The sequence below is a fragment of the Danio rerio genome, chromosome 23 (genome assembly GCF_049306965.1).
Source record: "Danio rerio strain Tuebingen ecotype United States chromosome 23, GRCz12tu, whole genome shotgun sequence".
Taxonomy (NCBI): domain Eukaryota; kingdom Metazoa; phylum Chordata; class Actinopteri; order Cypriniformes; family Danionidae; genus Danio; species Danio rerio.
Window position 1 is genome coordinate 29,220,091 of NC_133198.1, and position 17,471 is coordinate 29,237,561.

A 17,471-nucleotide genomic window follows, 5' to 3' on the forward strand; every position below is an offset into this window, starting at 1 on the left:
ACACTACTAAAATCAGTAGTTTATATACTGTATATAAACTACTACTACTACTAAACACACAAAAAAAATGGCTTCTAGCACCTGAGTGAGTAATCAATGAAATAAAGGAAAACATGTCAGCTTGAGTATTTGTGTCTTGTTCCAGATGTTGATATTCCGGTTGTACACATCCAGAATAGTTGAGGTGATGAAAAAACAATATACATTGTCATACAAGGCTTGATATGATTATGCTGACATAGCCATGATTAAAGCCTGTTCTTCAGAATGATTGTAGCCTGGCACTGAGACGCCGGCATGTGTGGCAGATGAATCAGCACTTGTTGTTGCTGTGCCGTAACCATGGCGGCACCATTTATGACACAGGCAGAAGCATAAGCTCTTACATTTAAAAGCAAATATCCCAAGAAGCCCTTTATGCTCGTGGTTGATTGTGCAAGTGGAGAAAAAAAAGCTGAATTTGATGATATACAGAAGAGTGTGGTGAACATTATTTACAAAATAAAAAAAAGGATCTAAAAAGATTTCTGGTAGAAAACTGTGTAACGGAAACAGATGAACACAATGTGTTGCAGATTGAGTGTTGAAAGTAGATGTTAGCGAAACCTAATGGTGGTGGTTCAATCAGGAGTAAACATTGCCTGAATCTTTCAGTTATTGTAGCCAGAGAGTATGAAACATGTGCTGCACATTAAAAAGTACTTTTACACAACATCGATTTCAACTAAAAGCTAAACACTTTTCCATTGAAAATGAAAAGTTTTGAAAAATTTTTTTAAGGATAATACCTTTATCATCTCTACATAAAGGGAGGTGTAATGTATGTGTGTTACTTGTTTGGACTGTTGTCATGCATGAGTACTTTAAAAAGAAAACATCAGCCTATAAAGATGTAGTGAAGCATGTCAAAGTGATATCGCCAACTTCAGGCCTGGCATTTATTTTATTTTTTTGCATGGGTCTGTGTGAATGGGGATCATCATGGTTGTATATTTAACCCTAAATGCATATGTTAGGCTTTTAGGGCCTCTTTTGATCAACTTTCGTAATATTCCTCAATCTATTCATTTTTAAAAATAGTAACAGAAAAAAAACAAATACAATTATTAAAGAATGTCAGTTTTCATTATTATTTGTGGGCAGCACCGTGGTGCAGTGGGTAGTGCTGTCGTCTCACAGCAAGAAGGTCGCTGGTTTGAGCCTCGGCTGAGTCAGTTGGCATTTCTGTGTGGAGTTTGCATGTTCTCCCTGTGTTTGCGTGGGTTTCCTCCGAGTCCTCCGGTTTCCCCTCAGAAGTCCAAAGACATGTGGTATAGGTGAATTGGGTAAGCTAAATTGTCCATAGTGTATGTGTGTGAATGTGAGAGTATGAGTGTTTCACAGTAATGGGTTGTGGCTGGAAGGGTATACGCTGCGTAAACATATAAGTCGGGGTTAATTCCACTGAGGTGACCCCAGATTAATAAAGGGACTAAGCCGAAAAAAATGAATGAATGAGTGAATATTATCTGTAAAAAGATTATAGCGTGACTAAATAAAAAAATATAATTTTTATTATATTATATATTATATTATATACTATATATAACGGCAATATTTTTCAAGGTGGAAATGTCTGATATGGAGTAATGACGTAATGGTTTTGACATTTTAACATTGCAAAACTTAAAATGGCTCGAATGGCTTCACTGCACGGCAATTACTGCACGCTATCAAATATACCAGACTGCTCAATCTGGTGAATAAACTGTCTGTGAACAAAATTTAGATTTTATTGACCCTTTACTGTAAGTCTTTTCAAAATATGTTTGAATATTTGCCTGATGTTTCTTGTACAAAAAAAAAAAAAACATTTGCTCACAACAGTGATTGTAAAATTATTGGCTCAAATTGACCTCATTCCAAATTTTGAAAAATATCAAGAGAGTATTATGTCACTATAGAAAATATAGATCAATCTATATATCTATAGATATATGGATTTCGATTGCTACCAAAAAATAATAATAATAATAATGGAAACTTCACCAATAATATTAAAATCAAATTTTGCATGGTAATGGAGCTCATTGAATTGCAATACAAATGCGCCAGTCATTGCCTTAGTAATGTAAGTGTAATGTAAAGATAGCAATATGAACAATAATCAATTATTTCTGTGTTTAAGACTACTTTTATCTAATATATATTTTGGTAAATCAAAGAAAAAAATAGCACTTTTTCGCTTAGAAGAAACTTACAGCCAGGTAACAGAGGGGCGAAATTAAGTACGCAGACACTATACTAGCATGGCTCAGCATGGTTGTCTAACCATCCTTAGCATTCTGTACCAAGAATAGTTTGTAATTGTGCAGCACCATAGCAGGTTCACATTGAAAATAGTAGTAAAAATGCAAAAATGGCCATGAGAATGCATATAAATAATGACAACCAGTGAGAATTTATGAGAATACAAGACTAACCATTTTAGCAAAGCAAATTTATTTTGGAAAAAAAATCACAAACACACTTCTAGGCTGTAAAAATTGTCTCAGTTTGCACTTGGCAAGGATCAGTTAGATACAGTTGCCATTTGCATCTTGTCCTTACAGTGATGCCAGAGCTCTATAGAGCTGTTTCCAATCGTAATGAAGGACAGCTGTGAGGCATCTTGTCCAGCTGGACTCTCTGAGACGAACACAGCCAACAAATCCTCCCTCGGTGCATCCACAAACCTCTTCTGGCCCTATAGTGATGATGAAACAACTCAGATTTCCTATAGTAACCCTCTGAAAAGTATTGCATGTTTATTGTGGTTTTAGTGCGGTCTCAGTTCCCCGAACTTGCATTTTTAACTTGATGGGTTAATTCAGGCCAAAATTTTGGAAATCTGAATTCGGAAGTCTGAAAACTCAAAAGCTAAAGAGATCAAAAAATAAACTATATTTAATCCAAATCTTCTAACGAGACACAATGCCTTTATAAAATGAACAGATTTGAGTTTTTATTCATACATTAACATTGATCAGAGCTTTGGGTTGGTAGACTTTCACCGAAGGGAGAGAAATCTTCAAGATTTGATGAAAAATATCCTTATTTGTGCATCCGAAGACAAATGAAAGTCTTTATGCATTCGGAAAGACATAAGAGTGAATAAATGATTACAGTCACTATAGGGGTGAACTAACCCTGTAAAGCCTATGCAAATAAACTTTTCAGTCAGTCTGGAGAAAACTTTTTAAAATCTTTCCATTTTTGAAGGAAGCAAAAGGAAGCCAGATATTAAGGGATAAAGTATCAGTTCCTATGGCGATCAATCATACTAACACAAACAGAACAGTGGTGGTGTAACTGCAGTGGGTTAATGTGCTGTGAATATAATATGTTTTTGCCAATTCCTACCCTATGCTCACTATCGCTGCGTGTGAATAATCTGAAGGTGTTCACTGTTCCGTATCCCGTTGATTTATGGGAAAGAAAACTTGCTGTGGAGGAAGCATCAGTAAATCCTACCTACTTTCAGCACAATGCTGTAGAAACCCAACCGAGCTCCACAGAAGTCTTTCTACAAACCCAAACCTGGCAGAAGAAACCGGATTCTGTGAAGTGGGTTATGCTTTTAAATCCACAGTTAGAGATCTCTAAAAAAAGGCCATGTATTTTTAATGCTGCTCTTATTTATTGTAGCTATTTACCAGGCAAAATTGCAGATTTCTGGAGCGATGTGAGGACTGGGTTATGCACGGGATCCATTCCAGTGAAATCAGTTTTCAATATAGATAAAAATAGCTTCATAGTCACATTTGTGCACTATAAATAAAGTACAACAATATTTCATAGTTTTTATTAACTAATAGTTTCAAGAGTGGTATTATTTATCTGTATGTCACCAGTGCTTTACCTGGCTTTACCCAATGCTCTACTACTTGAGTCACAATTAAAAAAAAAACATGAATTTATACAGCTAGAGTGACATTATTCGGACCTAAAAGTCTGGCAGCAGGAGAGCACATTAGGGTGGCAGTATGTTGTTTAAACATAGTCATTAATGTAGAACCAAAATGGCCGTAAAAGACTTATAATAAGCCTTGAGTATATTTTTAATGAGAAGGTAGAAGACTGAGTGCAGAGGCTGGTACACAACAGTCTGTTACAGGCAGCGGCTCAGCAGTTACTCTGTGTGCAAAGGGTGCAAAGACACTTTTATTCCTCACAGCAAACAGCAGCCTCTTTAACATGCTCATTACTTGAAGTCATAGCAGCCATAAGCTCATTCATTCTCAGCTCAACGTGGTCTATTTATGCCACTGGATATAATCGCTGAAAAAAACCCAAGACTGACTGTGCATTTGGCCTACTTTAAAAGCTCAACTACTTTTCATGTCTTTGAAACAGCTTTGATAGTCTGCAGGGGTTATGGAGGCAGTTGAGAAACTGACCCACCTTAAGGCATAAACTGAAAAAGAATGAAATACATTCAACTATACACTAAATACGCTTTACTAAACCGAACTGGCTCTCTCTTCTCAAGCCTGCGTGTGTCATTCTATTGCTATTATCTTTGATTCAGTTAAGTGAAAGAATCATAGTAATCTCTGTGAAGTCATTAACCCCTGACGAGTGATTCCTTCCTAGTTGAGAGTCTGGTTCACTTCTAGTCTGAAACTTTTTTACTGATTAATTAAAAGCAATCAATTCACAATAGCTTTGCTTGAATAATAAACAATAAAAGAATAAATAATAAATAAAAAGAATAGATAATCACACTGGGTCTAAAGGCTCATTTATACTTCAGCATCAAGCGCAAGGGTATGATCCAGAACAACCTTTACGTTTTCACATAGACCTCGCTGTGACTGACGCCAACTCTGACGCACACCTCTCAAAAAATGTAACTACACGTCATACTAGCAATGGTGATGCAAATTTATGTGTATAACAGGAATATTGCAAATAAGACCTGAAAATAAAGCAGCATTTCCATCCAACGAGTCAAAGAGAACAAAATCATCACTTCTGTCGCTTCCTGGCGCCAAATATAAAGAGTAAAAACGGAATTTGCTGGGGTAGGAGAAGCTGCGCCAATCTTTTCCTTATTTAATAAATTACTTGCACCTCAGAAGACGAATCGGACATGCAATGAACACAAGGTAGCTTTGAAGGTGTGAGATGAGAAGCGCAGATGCTCTTGACAGTTCTGGAGGTATTTAATAACATAATAACACTAATACTGAAATGGTAAAAGTGTATTAGAATGACCAAAACAACATTTCAAATGTGTTACAGTGTGCTCAACCTGCTGATTTCTCCATTCAAACACAATTCTACCATCAGACGATCTCTATATTAATAAAATCACATGACTTTAATGCGCATACTAGAATTTGTTTGGTAAAAGTGTTTCCTTTGTAGTTAATGTGCGTGTTTTCTTATCGAATAAAACGCTTTTCCTACTCAGTTATGCACATAGTTTTGAAATGTTTGCACATTTTGGCATTTCCATCAACCGTTTTTTTTTTTTTTTATGGGCATTTCAAAAATGTGCATAAAAATAGGTGGATGGAAATGTAGCTAATGACAGGTAGAGCAAGCTCTATGATAGGTCGGATTGGTAGCCGTGCTGAGTGTGGGTGGTGCTGAGAGCCACAAGCCCGCTGGACCGATTGTTCACACATGTCAAGTCCCATGAAGAAGCTTCTGGGGCCTCATGTATCAACGCTGTATCTGCACAAATACTTTGCGTATGGCAAATTTCATGCTCACGTTTAGATTGATTAACGATAAAATTAATGTCAGAATGTGCGTTGGTCCACGCCAACTTCATCACTGGCGTATGGGCATTTCTTGTGTGGGTTTGTTTTGTTTCCATTGGCGACTCCTGCAATGCCAGCTGAATGGGACGGGATTATCGCATGTCTAGCAGGTATATAAGGTTTCCATACCATGAAGTTGACCAACCAAACATTAAAGCGTAATTTGCAGCGATCGCCGTTTTCCCAACATAATCGAGCGATCGACTGCACGCACATTGCTATAAAGGTGCCATCTGAACACAAATACCTCTACTACATCCGTGTCTCCCACAAACACGGATAGTACTCCAGACAGTAAAGTCCACAATTAAGGCAACTCTCTCCTTAAATGTTGTTCAGCATCCCGTTCCCCCGCCTGTTATCCTCTTAACCTGCACCTTTACATCGGACCATTTCTTTTTTTTTTATTCACTAACAGTGAGATGTTCAGACCCCACTGCATTAACCGAGTCAGCTAAACTCTCCCACTCTACTTTTTTTCTTTTGTTATTAATTCCGGAGGACAAACTTGCAAATGACACAGTTTTTCTCCGGTCTACCACCGATAGGAGCAACTCAAATTCACATTCTGTGAGGTTTCTCTTGCTTTTTCGGTTGGTTTTGCCAAAGTGGAGTCATTACCAGGGAGGAGTTTTGCGCTTGTGCACTGCACGTGCGCTCAGTTTCACATTAATTCGGATGTATAAAGAGAATATGCGTGGGATTCTGTGTACGCAATGTTTCATACATCAGAATTTTTTACTGCGTACACACAGTCCATACGCAATGCTTTAGTATGAATTCAACGCCTCTGTACATGAGGCCCCAGATGTTTTGTGTTTACCTTATGAATAAAGCTTTTTCACATCTGCTGTTTCCCGCCTCTGAATGAGCGAGTTTTAGCTACTTTAGCTAAAACAAAACATCAACAAAGAAACTCAATACAGAGGAGCATAACATAACCTACTGCCAGCCAGCAAGCATTTCGGAAGTGTTATTGCAAAACAACACAAACAGCATGCAGAAGTATAAATGCACAGCTATGCGCAAGACATGGGCCATGGGTCACGCCGAAGACTCGATGTAGAAGTATAAACCAGCCTTAAGCCTTGTAGTGAGCATAAAGTAAAATTCACAGTTTAAGAGACAGTCAGCTCAATCTTCCCAGAATGATTCACTTTGATTCCCAGAGTGAATCAGCTGATAACTTAACTTCCCTCCTGAATGTTTTACTAAAAATCTGATTCAAACAGCCAAAGTTCTTGAGCAGCATTACACCCTATTCGCACAGGGCTTCAGCGTCAGCTTGACAGAGGGCGTGTATGGAGTTGGGGCTGACGCGATCGTCATAGCAGGGTCAGCCAATGAAATTCATCAGCAATAGGCCACTGTCTGAGCTGGTGTATTTGCATATAACGATCTGATTGGCTGACGTTTCCGGCGGCGCTTGAAAAGTTGAGAAAGTCCCAACTTTTGCAGTGAGCAACGCCTCTATAGCGGCGCAGACGGATCCACAATGCAGTTCGGCAACGCCTGACATCACCCATGCAAGTGAATGAGAAGCGTTGAAGCTGACGCCCTGTGTGAATGAGGAATGACAGTTTTAATTGATTCAGTCAGAAAGATTGGGTTTATAAGAGCCAAATTTTTGGACATTAGATGTTTGAATGAAGAATAAAATATGTTTGGCTTAAGCATTGAATATACTGCATTAAATCTTCAGTAACAGTCAAGGTTATGTAAGTTAATTCATAGTTATTAATTAACATGAATAAAAGAGGATTTATGTTGAATGATTAAGTGAGGGGATAATTTGTAAACTCAATGGCACCCTGAATGAATCACTTTAATTGCTTTTTTTAAAATGTTAGTTTTAGAAAATTTTCTTAACTGATTCATTAAAATAAGATTTCAACAAATTAAATCGTGCATGAATCTATAGAAATAAATGCATTGTGTGCACTTTAGCTTTGTGTACTTAGTACCACTACATTACAGCTTCTTAAAGGTGTGATCAATGGAGGATAACTGACTTTCTGAATGACTGGAAGCAGGCATTTGTGTTGAGAGATGTACAGCAGTCGTGGCACAGAACTCTACAGCACTAAACCCCTCTATTTTACAACTGAGTGCGCATCCAAAGACCCCTCAGTAAAGCTCTTCACAGGGAACACAATCAAATCAGCCCAGAACAACTTAAGCTCTATTGACAGCATCTGTGTTCTCCTGTCGATTACCACAGCAAAGCAAAGTCGCTCAGCTTGCAAAAATGAAGTAAAAATACATTTACAGTAATACACTTACAATGAAAGCCTCGCAGGCAATCTGCCAGCACCGTGAATCACGCAGCTACGAAAATCGAAACCATACCTTAATGATTAAATATTACATGCACAGCGCTGCCAATCCTATCTCAGAACCAACTGTAAGCAAGTAACTTAACTATAGATGAAGCTTAATATTATGCTACAAAAAACGAAGAATAAAATACGGTGCAGGATTTTGCAGTTAATCTGTAAATATAATTTCCATTTGCGAATTTTAAATGAAGCACAGTTGATGTAGGATACTAGCAGTGTGTCTAATTTTATTAAGCTACTTCCCAACACTGACCGGTATGATCAAATCACACAGTGTCTTTGAAAATTTATATTCAATCTTTTAACTCTGCTGAGTTGCATTTGAACCCATTTGTGCATTATTGATTTTAAACTCTCGTATATTATGTATGGCTATGTGGATCGCCCTTTAACAGTGACATTGGCATTAAACTGAACTGAATCAGTTTTAATCTAACTAGATCTACACCAGCTTTCTACAACTACTCTATACTGAATACATCCCCCAATCCGAAATATTGTTATTGGTTTGTGTCCTTTCCTTTTCTAGCCATGTAAAACAGCTTTGAAACAATCTATATTAAATAAAGTGCTTTAGAAATAAAAGTTACTTGACTAAATAAGCAAACATCACAATAGATCAACACACCTACAGTATTAACTCAGCTGTTGCTGAATGCCTGAATGCAGAGATTTGCAGTCTAACCTGTGAGTCCGTTGACCATGGGTGGTCTCTCATCCTCCTCCTCTTCTTCAGGAGCTGCGCTGTCCTTTCTGTCCATTTTGCTGACAGACGTGGTGCGTTTGCGCTGAACCTCTGCATCAAACTCCTCATCAAACAGAACCTGGTCTACCAGGTCAGGCTGCACAGGGCTGGGCTCTGCAGGAGGCTTTGGGGTGCCATAATAATTACCTGCAAGGAAGCAATGATAAATTCAGATAGATTTTGAGGATGGAAAATAAAATGGTACAGAAAAAAATTTGAGCATTTCAAAATTCTATTTCTCTGGATTTACTAGGTATGGGCTTGACTAAAATGATGATACAGTATTTCTTTTATTCTATAAAGGTCAGATACCACTTCTTCCAAATTATATTTATATATAATATAAAAATAAGTAATATGTGGGTTATAATATAAATAAGTATATATGTATATATGTATATATGTATGTATGTATATATGTACGTATGTATGTATGTATATATATATATATATATATATATATATATATATATATATATATATATGTATGTATGTATGTGTATATTTACACACATACATACATACAACAGTTCTGTCTGGGTCTCGAATCTGAATGGCTGATAGCAGTGCAATATTCTGCAATATCAGGACTTATAGAGCCTTCTCACCCTTCTGTATTACTCCGCCCACATTGAGTGACGGCAGATGAATATACTCTACAATTTGACAAATATTGCTGCTGTTAGACAACTTAATGTACTTTTGAGACTTTTTAGGCAAGAATGTGGTTGTTTAGAATGCAACTATACAGTTTATTTATAAGGACAGTGCCTATTTTAAATATTTATTTCTGAGAGACAGTGCATTGGCATCCATCAGCCTGTCATTGAGCAACACAAAGACAGTTGACATTGTCTATCCACAAGATGGCGACAAAGAGAGCATAATTATATCATAATCAAATAAACCCTTAGAGGAGAAAAGGTCAGTGTATTTTTAAACTACAGCTGATCAAAACACCATAAAATTGGTGAGTGACACTTTAGGTCTATGTCTCTCTCTTTTGTGTTGTAGTGCTGTATTTATATCATAGTAATTGTAGTGTATTGAGTGTGAGATGGTATGTATGTATTTTATGTTACCCACTCTTTGTATAACCCTGAGTTACTTTTTGGTTGACCGTCTGTTTCTTTCTAACGAGTCTCTTGTTTTTGTTACTGCAGACTAGTTCAGTAAACAGAAAGAAAGTAGAAATGCCTGCATGTGTTTAGCGTTTTTCCTCATCACAAACACAACAGTAATCTGGAAAATTAGAGATTGCATTGCTTTGGCTTTTTCAGAGTTAATTATAGTGAACTCCCGATTGCAACAGAGAAATACTTGGAAATCTCTCTAGACTGATGGCATTTCATTTTCAGTTCAGCCTTATAATCTTAAAATGTCAGTAAAAATCACTTATTTTGTCATCACTTTAGAGACATGGCACTAGTGAATCATCCAAATACTAGCTAGCTCTAAAGCGACGTTGGTGAATTAGCAACAATTTTTGCTGTTCTGACATCAGTTGCAGATGTAAATGAATGGCGGAAGAAAGTAGTTCCTCAAATAAAATGATTTTTAGACTCTTTGTGATTTTCTTTTTTATTTACACAATTATGCCGTCGAACTGTTGTATAAACGCAATATCACAACCATAGCAGTGCTATATGGCTGCTATTATTTATTCGCTGAATAATGGATCCGAATAACAAATCTCATTATTCATTCAGGTTTTTTTTGCACCAAATAATATTGATTTCACAAAATATAGTTTTTCATTGCTAGAGTTTTGAAAATTTGATAAACTATACTTTGGTATTTCCAAGCCCTTTAATCAGTTTTATTGATGCTAAAATTATATTTTGATATATTTTATCTTTATATATTTATACAGTTGAAGGCAAATTGATTTGCCCTCTGGTGAAGGTTCTGCAACACATTTTAAAACAATACCTTTAATGACTGATTTTTCTTCTTGTATTTGCCATGATGGAGGTACATAACATTTGCAAGATGGAAGTATTCGTTTTAAAGTGCAATTTCGAGCCTTATAAAGTTTAATTAGGCTAAAAAAGCAAGTTAAGTTACTTAGGCTAGTCATTGGACAACAGTGGTTTGTTCTGTAACTTCTCAAATGGGGAGAAATAATATTGACCTTAAAATTTATTTGAAAAAATTCCAAAACTGCTTTTTTTCAAGCCATACTAACAGAAATAAGACTTTACCCAAAGAAAAATATAGAATATACTGTAAAAATATCATTGCTCTGTTAAATATCACTTATTAAATATTTGAAGAAGATTAAAAAATAATTAAAACAATAAATAACAATGGAAAGTTAAAACTACAAAGTAGTCTCAGGCTATCCCTGCTTGAGAAGAGCCACAGTGATTGGTACTTAGAAACTTCTACCGTTTTATTTTTCCAAACTTCTTTCATATTTCAACTGCAACAACATGAAACCTGCAATATGCTGCTGGTCACTCTTAAAGCTATAAGTCTTGTTTGCTGTTAGTCAACACTCCAGCAGCTCCTCTGGACCACGACGCAGCACTCTTTACTCTTATCTTTTGCCAACGTTTCTCCACAACAGATTAAGACTAGCTGTGTAGCTTCTTCCACTTCCTACAGAGACAGGAGGTCTATCTTATAAGCTTTACCGTTCCTGTGTCTTCCGGATAAACTTCCTGGAGTCGGAAACGGTCTCAGAAAGTGCGACCTACTTTCTCAACAATTCACAAATTGACTACATGACAAGAAGACAGAACAGGACAGAACGATAAAGAACGTTATTGATTTTGTCACTTCTGATAGCGGAGAACAGTGCGCTTCCACAATCTACTTCATCTTACAAGTGCTGTCACATTATAGATGTTTAGCACATGAAACTGAATAGGAAAGTTACTGCTTTAAACAAATCACAGATTCTTTTACTGCTTGGAAAAAATGGCAAACGAGGAGCATGACAGGCGCTTTTTCCCATTGGAATGATAAAACGATGGCCTTGGTAAAAGCACCGGTTGACTGTAAACTACTAAAGACTTCATTAAGTTTCATTAATATCCTCGTTGGACGTATTGAGTCATTAAGCTTCACTTGATGTGCAAGACAAAAGTAAATATGGGTTTAAAATGCTCAGTACATGGTGTTTGTTGTAATGCGTTACTAAATGCTCATTTGAAATAATTGGGTCTTTGATGCCCTAATTTGTCATTCACTTACAGCTGTGTTTGTTGAGGTTAGAGAGAATGGCTAGCAACAGATTTGTCTGTGCGGACTCATTAATTACATTATTTAAAGTGATGACAAGAGCACAAGATATTTTATCCTTTTTGTGTGCAAATAGCTTTCATTTTGCACAAACATTCACACAAACACACAAATGGATAGGTATTGTTTGTGCACACACACAGAGTTCGCAACAAGTATGTTTGCTAACACTTTACACTGTAAAAAAATAAACATTATTTAACAGGGAATTTTTTTTTACAGCTCTACACATCACACCTGCAGTCAATCATCACAATCAGCCAACAAGCCAGTAAACAAGAACATTTCCATACAACAATATACGAATGTTAATATAAGATGCATACATACCATGACAAAAAAGATTTAAAATCCTTTTTGTAAGTGTATTTGTATCCTATAACGTTAATTAATATATGTACACAATTGTTTTCCCTTTGGTTCACTGGCCTTGTGGTTGATTAATGTGATTTTTTGCAGGTGTGATGCGCTATTTTAATACATTGAATACTCTGTCTGTGAGGAAGTTAAAAGTTAAAATTTGGATTTGTATTTTAAATCTTTTTTTGTAATGGTATGTATGCATCTCATATTGTCATATGTATATTGTTGTATTTAAATGTTCTTGTTTACTGGCTTGTTGGCTGATTGTGATGATTGACTGCAGGTGTGATGTGTAGAGCTGTTTCACTGTTTCTTGAGTACTCCCACTTGTGATGCTTTACCTGATGAAGACCATGTCGGTCGAAACGTTGCGATATTAAAGACTTTATGAGAGCTAAAGTGGCAGTGTGCCGATTTTCTTTCGATCTTTTGCTACAAATATTTGACTACTCTAAAAATCCTGCTATGCTAATTACTACAATCACCAGTGATCTAGCGGCTGCAGATTACTGGAAAACTACTCACACACTACTTTAACGAACTACAACTCCCAGCATGCACTTCGCACACCCTGGTTTCTAATTCTAACTGATTACACACACAGAAGATCGTTATGGGCTGATTTCAAGAACTATAAACTCAGCACACAGACACATTTTTGCTGAGTCTTAAACTGTTTAGTGAGCATTATGGTGAGTTTCCCCCTGCCACGTTTGACCTCTTTACTTTGCTATTTTGTTTGCCACCTTTATGCTTGGGATTATTTGTATGCACCTGTTTGTTCCTGTTTCAACCTTCAATTGCAAGACAACTCTCTTAATAAACTGCTATTTAATGCTCAACTTTGTTGTGCAGGCATCTTTACATAACACTAACCTTGTTTTTGTTGGCAAACAATGACCAATTGTCTTATTTGTAAAAAAATAAATAAAAAATTATATATATAAGTTTGTATTTTTTCCAAGCAAATTTTTTCTGATTTAAATGTAAGTTAAAAGTGAACAAATTCATGGAATATTTAGAGATTTCAATGATAATTACATTAATTAATTTGTATAATCACATTAATTAATGTGTATAATTAAAGTAATAACCTGCATAACTACAGTAATAATCATTATATTTACATAAAATGATTTGTATAAGTGCATTAATGACCTGTATAATTTACAGAAATAACCTTTAAAATCAAATTAATTAATCTGCAATAATATGTAAAATGACAGCAATTATGTTTAATTGCAGTAATAATTAGTAAAATAGCAGTAATTGACAGCTGTTTTCCATTTTTTCACAGTTTAAATCCAAATTATCAATAGTAATAAACTCTAATTTACTGCATTTTGACCATAAAGTATGTTCTGTATTTTACAGTTTTTGCATGACATTTTGTTAAATGGTTATTTTCTGTAATTTAACAGAATATCTCTGGAATCCCTGCTGCAGGTCTTTTGACCTTTTTTTTATTTATTTTTTATTTGTTTACAGATTTTATTTTACAGTGTAGTTTAGGTCACAATTCAGGTTATTATCTACTGGCTTATTACCTGCCTGTTATAAAAATTTTAACTGTTCATTAGTAGTTATAAAGCAGGATCTTATTCTGTATCCTTAATCCAACCCAAAACCTAAACCAAGCTTCTACCTTACTAACTATTAATAAACAGCTACTTAGTTTATTAAGCCAGTAGTGTTAGTAAATGGTTTGTTGATACAGTGAATTGTGACCTAAACTAAATTTTTACTATATATTTTAGAAAATGTTTTGTATTATGCAAGTTTTTTTTTAGAATTATGTTGTTTCTACTTGAAGAAACCATTTATTTTTTACACATTCTAGCTGAAGACTCTCTGTGTGGCTTTACCTCTTAAATTTATTCAATTTTTACAAGTTAAATGCAACATGCTGTACAGCACAGATCTAGCATCACTAAATATACTCGCCTACATCTGTACAGTATAAATCTAAGTTGATGCATCTCTTAAACACAGGATGGAAAATTGTTGGGCACGATGAATATTTTAATCCTCAAGTTTTATATGAGAATTGTGTCCTTAATCAGGTGGAAAGGATGCTGAATGATGTAACTCATTTCCCCCCCCCCCACATTATGAACTGCTTCCCTTCGGTAGATATATAGAGTCCCTTAGTGTAGGGTAAACTAATAAAAAAATCCTTTGTATCAATTTCAGTGGCTTTTTTAACAAGAGTTTATCAATAATTGTAATTATTGTAACTTCTATATTTTGTATTGTTTGTTTTATAGAATGTCTGCAGCAATATGGTGTTGCCCATAACAAATTTCCTGTCAAGGACAATAAAGTTTACTACTACTATTCAATTTCTGCACATGAATGCTGTCAGGCTCTCTCCAGAACACCATGAAGCAATATTTTTTTCACTTTAACATTTTGCTCTCTAGAACTGCAGTTTGTTTATCATATGTAAAATGTATAAAATAAATGACATAAGATATATTCATGTTTAACTACCTTACAAAATCGTCCCAATCAATATATCTTAATTAATGACTTTCCAAATAGAGCTAGTTATTTCAACTGGTGAATTTGTATTTCTATCCCAATGTATATCTCAGTGAAATCTAAAATGCAATTAAACCCCAAACCTCCAACCAATAGTGCCACAAGTAAACCATGAACAAAAACAAACAAACAAACAAACAAACAAACAAACAAACAAACAAACAAACTGAAAAAAATATTAAAGGTGATGTGTCCTGTTATCACTCCACACATGGCAAAAAACATATTTATATTTATCAAAAGGTTAAATTACATATCATAAAAAAAACACTTAATATCACTGTTTCTAACACAATCTAACTTCTTACAATAATCTTACAATCTTACAAAATAATTCCGTTTTCTTGTTAGATAAGGCTGAATTTTATGATCAAATAAACTGGTAAAATGTGTTTAAATGTATGTACGATTTTTTCATTGATATTTAACATGCAAATGTATCTAAATTCTTGCATATTTCAGGTTAAAATTAAATTCCGAATGACAGTTGTTCAATATATTTTTGGACCTCGTGGTTTCTAATGAAAAAAAAAAAAAAAAAAAAAAAACGTTATTGCTGCTCCATAATAATCATGGTCCAATCTGTGCTGTGGTTGACTTGCTGTGGACTTCACAGATGGACAGTACCTTAACAGAAGTGTGCACTGTCAACAGCCGTTATCATCTCTATCAACAGGCACTAGGCCATGCATAAAAGAAACCTGCTTACTCAAAACAATTCTGCTGAGTGTCCTCTCCTGATTTCACAAGCTATGTGACTGGAAAAACAAGTATATAAAGCGGCAAAGTTCAAAATAAGGGCTTTAAAGATCACAGCTATGCTGTTTTGCGTAGAAATAACAGGCCCCATTATCCAACAGTGATATCCCAGCAGGCCATGGGTTGAGTGTCAAGTTACACACTCGGCCCTGTGGGTGCAGACTCCACCTGTGGTTGAAATAACACATTACACTTGAGGTGAATTTTCTCAAGACATACACAGTTCTACATGTAAAACAAAGCGCAATGTAAAATTTGTAATTGACTATTTTACAGCAACACCACATTAACCACATTGCAACTTAAATTCCAATGAGATATAATTTTGCATGGAAATATAATCCTAACTTGACATTCAAAATCCAAAAAGCTTGTTACCTATCTCCCACAGTCAAATGCATATGAATGGCAGTCTCAATCTTAGTATAACTTGCTACTTTAGAACACTCAGCAGGGTTTAACGCTAAGGATTTGGGCCAGTGGTTCAGATTTTTACTTGCCCTGTCAAAATTTTTCTGGTCCCACCAAAAAAACAAAAAAAGTTAATAGCTATTTCTTAGCCACATATTTTAAATAATGCGTCAAAAACAACATCTGTGAATTTAGAAGTTATTGTGTTTAATGTGTTTTAATGTATTAATTAATAATTAATTCAAAGTGTTATGGAAACAAAAAGTGCAGTATGGAAAAGTATTTTATTGCAGTTCTTAATGATTTAACAAAAGGTGGCTGCTTTGCCAAACTGACGACAAACTTTTTTCCAACATGTTGTACCCACATAAATGTTTGCTTCCTAGACATTAGCCTCATAATTTGATGTTGCTGCCATGTTTCTGTCACTTCGATGCACTGGTTGTTGCCAACTTACAGACAAAAATAGCGTGCTCACAACATCCAATCAGATAAGAGGAACTGAAAAGCAATATGGTGTTTACAACATCACAGAGAAGGGAGCATTTAAAGGCTTAAAAGCACAAACTGTTTCTCAATTCTACAAAATTTGCAAACTGTTGCAGGCAAATTAAACTTTAGTGACATGGCAGCAGTGGCCCAATCGGGCCAGTAACGATCTTGTCTACTGTCCCGAGCGTCTCTCAAGCTGGCCCCGGGCCATCGGGCAGTCCTTATTGTTGAGCCTTGCTCAGTGTATAATTTGATTGAAAAATGACTTCTGAGCCACTTCATAAGAGTGAATCAAATCGGTGTAGACTAAATCATGAACAAACGATTCTTCTGGGGCGCTGCTACGGTAGAAAGGCATAAGGGGCTTAGCCCCGAAGACACCTTGCAAAATATTGATATTCAATAGGCTGCTTATTTTGATATAATAAAAATTGTAACAAAAATAGTAAATAAATGAATAAATAAATGTAAAATAATGATTTATATGCTAAAAACAGGGGTTTACTTCAAATTTCTTTAGAGGGAGATTTTTTTTGTTTTGTTTTCTCTCAAAATAATGTGATGTGGATATTGTGGCACTTTAAATGCATGTAATGCTTGTTTCATTCATACTGGCTGCTCTTGAGCAGAAATTCCATTTATGCCTCACAAAAGTAGCAGAACATCTCAGGAAATCCCTAGCATGGATGAAGGCATCCAGCTATTGCTGTAGATTAGGGATTACCAAACTTGTCCGGTGGTCCGGTGTCCTGCAGATTTTAGCTCCAACTCTAATCA

The 17,471-nt window shown here is 35.6% G+C and overlaps 1 protein-coding gene across 5 annotated transcripts in view; it reads right to left on the reverse strand.

Annotated features, from left to right (window-relative positions):
* The window catches only part of magi3a (membrane associated guanylate kinase, WW and PDZ domain containing 3a), a 259,059-nt gene that overhangs the window by 71,547 nt on the left and 170,041 nt on the right, over positions 1 to 17,471 (reverse strand). For all 5 annotated transcript variants that reach the window (XR_012398355.1, NM_001365194.1, NM_001365193.1 and 2 more), the window contains 1 exon segment: positions 8,817 to 9,023. Coding sequence is in view for 4 of the 5 variants with exons in the window: in NM_001365194.1 (NP_001352123.1) it covers positions 8,817 to 9,023 (207 nt within the window). In the remaining variant the exon portion in view is untranslated.